The sequence below is a fragment of the Battus philenor genome, unplaced genomic scaffold (genome assembly GCF_028537555.1).
Source record: "Battus philenor isolate CCGP_79_NKW_IND1 unplaced genomic scaffold, ilBatPhil1.0.hap1 SCAF_2, whole genome shotgun sequence".
NCBI lineage: Eukaryota > Metazoa > Arthropoda > Insecta > Lepidoptera > Papilionidae > Battus > Battus philenor.
This window is the reverse complement of record NW_027181682.1, coordinates 15,479,693-15,486,830: the sequence shown is the minus strand read 5'-3', so window position 1 is coordinate 15,486,830 and position 7,138 is coordinate 15,479,693. Positions and strand designations below refer to the sequence as shown.

At 35.9% G+C, this 7,138-nt stretch overlaps 1 protein-coding gene across 1 annotated transcript; it reads left to right on the top strand.

Moving 5' to 3' along the window:
* Positions 1–2,065: 2,065 nt before the first annotated feature.
* LOC137921984 (serine/arginine-rich splicing factor 4-like) lies at positions 2,066–6,100 on the top strand. The gene is made up of 3 exons (XM_068764792.1): positions 2,066–2,202; positions 4,552–4,754; positions 5,790–6,100. The coding sequence occupies exons 1-3, from the start codon at positions 2,066–2,068 to the stop codon at positions 6,098–6,100; spliced, it is 651 nt and encodes a 216-aa protein (XP_068620893.1).
* Positions 6,101–7,138: the final 1,038 nt, after the last annotated feature.

Sequence of the window (7,138 nt, the reverse complement as noted above, 5' to 3'; positions counted from 1 at the left end):
TAGATCATATGATGCATGAAAGAAGAGTGAGAAAATAAAAATGTTCGTGAAAAATTAAATAATGTAAAATAGTCCTTGTTCCACACAAGATAGGGGGTACGAAAAAAAAAAGGACCGGTCATCGAGGCGATGTTTGGGAGGAGGCCAATGTCCTGCAGTGGGCGTCCGTCGGCTGAAAAAAGCAGGACAAACAAGAAAGGAACAGAAAAACGAATCTACTTAAAAAAATAATGAGAAATTTTGCGCTGTTGTTTTGATACAATATCATCAATACCAGACGAAATTGATAAAAATCAGCAGTTTTCTAATCGCGTATCAATATACAAAGAGTATTTTAATTACGTTTCCTTTGTTAATGTGTATTTAAAAGTGTAGACAGAAGCAGATAAATTAATGAATTGAATACAAAAACAAGAAATTATTTCTCGTACGAAACGAGCCACATTGTGTTATTCTATATCCGTGTCTTTCTTCAACTCCGCTGAGGAGTAGTTAAATTTTTTCTCTTTTTGAAAAGTGTTCAACAAACTCAAAACCCTCTAATGGAGAGAACCATTAAATGTTCATCGGCTTCTAATTTATTTCAGTTGCCGATTGTTCTCAATTACAAATCTGTAACTTAATCGAAAGAAATCTATTTCCGTTTCCTAATGAACACTCATTAAGTTAACCGATTTATTATAGTCTCTCTTTTCCTATTATATTTATTTATTTATTCTTGTACTTGGGATCATTAAAAATCACCACTAGTCATGGATTTTCAGTAAAGATCAATTTGATAGAAAATAGAATCAAAACGAGGTCCTCCATAATCGTTCAATTTCCATAAAGCTACTTTTTTTCATTTATTTCGTTATTTATTCATTTTTATGATCAGCCACATAGGGGTATTTACAGTGTTTATTTATTTACGTCGTGAGAAGAATTCCAGAATATATCAATTTGATAGAAACTAGACTCAAAACGAGCTCCCCCATAATTGTATCTTTCAATTTAAAGCTATGATGATTCTAGACGCTCTGATCTTTTATTCATTTATTCTTATTGCTATCCAAATGGCGTTATTCACAGTTACTACTCATGTATGTCATGAGAAGTATTTCAGTATAGCTCAATTTGATAGAAACTAGAATCAAAACGAGCTCCCACATTATGGTATCTTTCAATTTAAAGCTATGATGATTCTAGACGCTCTGATCTTTTATTCATTTATTCTTATTGCTATCCAAATGGCGTTATTCACAGTTACTACTCATGTATGTCATGAGAAGTATTTCAGTATAGCTCAATTTGATAGAAACTAGAATCAAAACGAGCTCCCACATTATGGTATCTTTCAATTTAAAGCTATGATGATTCTAAACGCTCTGATCTTTTATTCATTTATTCTTATTGCTATCCAAATGGCGTTATTCACAGTTAGTACTCATGTATGTCATGAGAAGTATTTCAGTATAGCTCAATTTAATAGAAACTAGAATCAGATTGAGCTCCCCTATTACGACATACTTCAACATAAAGCTACAAGGTCGCAAAACACACCATGATTTGGAAAGAGACTACAACAAATTCGGACGGTTTTTTATGGATTCTTTTACTACATTGATATTATAATTGTTAAATGAAAAATCCCCTATTTCACTTCTTAAAGAATCCCTGACACTGTATTTGGGTCATTACACAGTTGTGCAGTGTAATATCGTCAACAGTTTTCCAATGAAACACTTACTAATATTTTGAAGCCTAGAAAAAGATATTAGTATTTATCAGTGAGCTGGTTCATAGGTTTTATTATAGATTTTTAAAGCTATTATGTTATACAAATTCATTATTTGTTCGCTTAGAAAATAGGTACCTATAAACAATTTAAACTCTAAGATAGTAGTTTTTTTTTAAAAAAAAACTATTTGCGCCATTTTCCATTAAACCTCCTTAAGTAAATTGACAGTTCCTGTCCAAAATTCAAATTGTCAGTTTAAAAGAAAAATGCTCTAGAAATATTTAGAAAATTAAAAAAGAAATTTATTATTTATTTATATAGTTAGTATTTATTTTTATTCGAATAATGGCGAATTACGGATATCCGTATGGACCACAGTTTTCGCAAATGATACCACCGAACCCGGAGTATGCCAACCAGGGTGACGGCTACAGGGAGTACTATGAAATGGGGAAATTGAAGGAGGAACGTGAAACGAAAAGGTATTTATAATATCATCATCTTTTCACCTTTATTAAGTCCACTGCTGGTTATAGTTCTATTTAATGGAATCAGGCGTTACCTTGCGGAAGTCCATCCTAAGTAAGAAAAGGACCAATATTTAGCCACTTCCGCACATGCAGTGGTTCGTGCAACAAAGTGCACCGCTCGCCAGCCCGCTGATAAATGACATACACCGATTAGTGCCAATTGACTCTGTGTTTGTCACTAATCGGTGTAACATAACTCCTGAAGATGCCCCGTGGAGGGGTGAAACACGTGTGGAGTGATTTGGCGGTGGCGGTTGTGTGATTCGCATTGTTTGCCGCATACGCAATTGTCAGCGGGCTGGCGGGCGGTGCACTTTGTTGCACGACTACCACTGCATGTGCGGAAGTGGCTAAATATTGGTCATTTTCTTACTGGTTATAGTTCTGTTCGATTGGGCAAACGGCTTTAAAAAAAACTTGTTTGAATGTCCTACTCTGCGTTTGTCGGTAAATAGTCTTCTAGTTCCAGTGGCTATTTATTCTGCCCAAAGCCACTTCATCTTGTCAATCCCCTGGGCTATCGGATACCTTTTATTAATTAACCTAAACTTTTAAATGCCTTTGTGATGTGGAAAAACGTTTATTTAATTATTAAAACAATTTGTGCGCGGAAAATGAATAATTCGCCTACGCGCGGTTGCGCATCGAACCATGGCTCAAATCCGACTCTCCGAGAACTCCAACGGCCGCGGGCGCACGTGCTGCGTCTTGGCTACGTCCTGCCAAGAGCAAGCAAGAGCGCGTATCGTGCACGCCGTGCGAGTGAGCGAGACGAACAAAAGGTTAAGCGTTGTGACGACGTCCGCGGGAACTTTCACATATGGCGGCTTTTTATATAGCAATATCATTACACCTTTAAATATCCGACATAGCCAAGCAAAACTGACTGATTGCAGGCTCGATTCTTAAAGTTGTCGTACGTGTGTATCGTTAAGAGTAAGTTTCAATGCAATGTACGCTGTTTATTAACTTCTATGACTATACAAGCGCGAAAACGACACCAGAAATCGTCGATAAATGTTAATGTAATTGAAATTTTGGTTAATTTTTTTTGGTATAATTATAGATTTATTTTAAGTAGTAATAAAGAGAGTAAATAATACAAATTTCGAATTATAATTGTAAAAGTCGACTGAGCTTCAATCAGTAAGGTGTTAAATACTTCCTCTCGTGGAATTCTGTTTTTCAAAGTAGCTCATAGAGCTGTTTTACTGATCGGACAATTAGTTTCCACACGCCTCCCATAAAAGGCGAGGCGGGCGGTATGAACCTCCAGGATATCTTATTGATGCAAGCTCGCGATTGGCATCAATGAAGTTGGTTCCGTTATCTGATTTTAAAGGTCTCTAACGAGTGATAGAAGGTTTCACTTGGCTTAAAAAAACAGTCAAACATGGCAAGTTGAACGTTAAGAAAAAAGTAATTTGTCGAATTCAATTCGGCTGATCAGTGTTAAAAATCTACGAATAATTTTCGTTTTCAAAATAAAAAGGAAGGTCTGCAACCAATTTGTTTTTACCAGTTATGTCTTTCGGACACTGAAACGTAGTTGTCAAACTCTGTTTCCCAAAGTGCATGGCTATGCTCGTAAATGAAAGAAACTCATAGTCCACAGAATTAGCTAGTTCAAATTAGGTAGGACTGGAGTGCAGAAGAGATGGTCTTAGGTCGCGGAGACCACGAAATGGTAACTGCATCGTAGGTCGCATGTATCTAGTTCCATTGAAAATATCTGGTACTATTTTTTGAGCAGTAGGTTGCGGATTCGATTCCGATAATGTTATATATATAGATAGTATTGCCACTGCTCATAAAGAAGACTCCAGAGGATTGATAGAAGCGTTCTCTGCGTATCATAATACCACACTGATCACTAATCCAGGCGTGGCGATTTTACTATTTCCCCCATAGATATCTTTTGGGGAGGCCTATGGATTATATTTTTGTAGCATGTACTACATAGTTGAATAATTAAATGTATACTTAATTGTACATTTGCCATAAAATATGATAGGTAAAGGTTTGCATTATTGAACAGTGGATAAAATTTTAATAAAAAATTAACCGTTTATGATATTCAACCACCGAATATGACATTAATAATTCAATTTTATTACACTGGTTCGAATTTAATGTGAATAATATCTGTTTTAAATTTTGTCCACATTATAATGCCACAAATTATTATTTGACGCTGTCAATAAAAAAAATAAAAATTTGTATAGATAATGTTTATTTGTCGTTCGAGGTGAGACTCTTTAGTTATAATCACGTAATGGACTGTTGTGGTTTACTTTGCAGATCAGGTCGAGAGAAAAATAGGACGCGAACTCGGTCCCGATCTCAAAGCGGGTCCGGATCGAGCTCAAAGTCGCGATCGCATTCTCGATCGAGATCAAGATCTAGGTCTCACAGTCGCACACCTAGCGTTGCAAGTAGAGTACGGAACCTGACACTGAAGGAGCCCGGTCTTCTGGATGCCTTTCGAATTTTGTATCTAACTCGTAAGTATCCTTGAGTCAAAATAGTATTTGTGTCCTTGTAGTATTTCGTATACTACACACACACACACACATATACACATATACGTTTTTTTTCTAGGTATAATTTTATCACTGAACATATGTAATTTTTGTATTTTAAGTGTGTATTTTAGAGGCCTTTTTGTGAATGAAGGATAGGGCGATTGGAGGTCTAAAAAACATGATCGTGGCATTTAATACCGATTATAAATATCTCGGAATATTTAAAAATTTTAATGTCTCAACAAAGGAGACAGTTGGTTTTTATTTAGATTTCCGCTATGATTAAGAAAACAAAAATCAGAAAGTGAAGTGTGGTGGAGGATGGGAAGATTTAGTGACGAATTTTAAGCTCTGTTTTTTATTTTTTTATTTTGTGTATTTTTAAATTTACAAAGTTACACGGCTATACAAATCGAATAAAAATACACGGATAATTGCAATTTCAGTGTCTGGCAACCACAACATGACAAATACAAAATAAAACTGCTGATAACACCAATAACAAAAAACAGAGCACTTTTGGTGAAAGTACTTACATTAATAATGTAAGGATTTAGTAGGTAAATACTGGTTCGTTGTACAATATCAACTATTTTTATTTTATTACATATACTATGTTATACACATAAGTGTTTATATCGGATTTTAAATCCCTTCTATTGTTTAAAGACCGCTTGCACTATTTTCCTTATTAAGTCCATTCAATGCTTGGTCTAGAAGTCGATTCGAATAAGACCGCCTCTTGTACTTTTTTATTGTTGTAGTTCTGTGTGTCTCTTTATGACATTACGCGTACATGAAAGAATATTTAAAAAATGGTTTTATGTTTTAACTATCTATTCAAATAAACTTAATCATTGCACTAATAATTAGAAGCTTGAACATGATCAAGGTTGCGTGAAGTTACTAGATGCGGGCAGCATGTGAACGATCATTATGGCGATATGGAAGCTAATGCCTTGCAGAGAATGTCCTATTCGCTAATGTGAGTAATTGTATGATTTGTATTTTCAGCCAGCAAACACAAGAAGAGCACAACCAAGTTCCTGGCGACAAAGAAACGACAGGACCAAATAAAAGAGATACTGAAACGTGATAGATTTGGTTCGAAGCGATGGTTCTTCTATCCCCGGCCGCAATCTCAGAGTGAAACCACAGCGATGCCGGCAACGAGAGAGAATTCCGATCAGCGTTTCAAAGTGGACGGAGATTTCTTCAGGAAGTACAAGAGAAGTAAGAAGGTGAACAGTGATGCACCAATAATGAAACTGAAGAGGTGGGAGTTGATTTTCTATAAGAAGCTGGGATTTATACAGGCGGTGTGACATTTGTATAACAATTTTAGTCATCTTTATAAGTTTTGTAACGAATACCAATTATTTTATAGGATAAATTAAATATTTTATCATCGCGATTTATTTTATTAGTTATTGTCTTTTAAGTTAAACTGGCTTTGGTCATGCAGCTATGAATCCTTAATTTTTAAACGACAAAATCTTGTATGTAAGATAGTCATGTAGGATTTTTTAAAAGTATTATAGCTGTTCTAATATTGATTTTTTATCGCTCATTTGTTAACCAGCGAGTCTCGTATGATGTCAAACTTTAAGCAAAGAGCCATCTTCGACAGCCGAAAAAACATCGAGAAACGGCTTCTTCTTTTCAGCCTTTGGGGGAAGGCTATGCCTTTTGCAAAGATCGTCAGTATGATCCATCTTGCGCCGCCCATGTCGACTTCCAGCGTACTTAACTATAAGGTTGGTTCACTTAGTGGAAAGCCTACCAACGCCGTGTGTACCAGCTCGTGGTCGCTAATCATCAGTTAAATGAGCGATGTGCCACTTAATGCCACTTGGGACTAGCAATTCTTTAAGCTACGTCGGTCATCTTGGTTCTCCTATTGATCTTCTCTTTTATGATTCGATCTCGCAGCGAAAGTCCGAGCATAGCATATCCTCTCCATTACTCTCTGGGTGACCTGAGGCCTGTCGTTAGTGTCGGATCTATATGTCATCACCGGCAACACACATTGGTCAAAGACCTTCGTCTTCAAACATTGCGGTATTTCGGACGAGAAGAGGTTTCGGAGCTTCCTGAATGCTGACCATCCGTGTTGGATTTGGCGAGTGGTCTCTTTCTTGAAGCTGGAATTACCAATGTGGACGGTTTGTCCCAGGAATATATAGTTGTATACAACGTTTCAAGTCAATTAATTAGTATTTCTATCGAAATTTGTATAAAAAATTCTTTATTTACGAATCGATAAATGAAAAAGACAAAATTAAAGCCCAGGGTTTTCTATAACATTTTATTAGTAAATTACTTTTAAAATAAAAATTTCTGCTATACGCTCATATTTAATG

What these genes read in the sequence shown, in the direction of transcription:
- LOC137921984 (XM_068764792.1), top strand. Translation starts at nt 2,066, where the DNA reads ATGGCGAATTACGGATATCCGTATGGACCACAGTTTTCGCAAATGATA. An exon ending in GAGGAACGTGAAACGAAAAG is followed by an intron (nt 2,203 to 4,551) that starts GTATTTATAATA and finishes TTTACTTTGCAG; the next exon opens with ATCAGGTCGAGAGAAAAATA. An exon ending in TCGAATTTTGTATCTAACTC is followed by an intron (nt 4,755 to 5,789) that starts GTAAGTATCCTT and finishes TTGTATTTTCAG; the next exon opens with CCAGCAAACACAAGAAGAGC.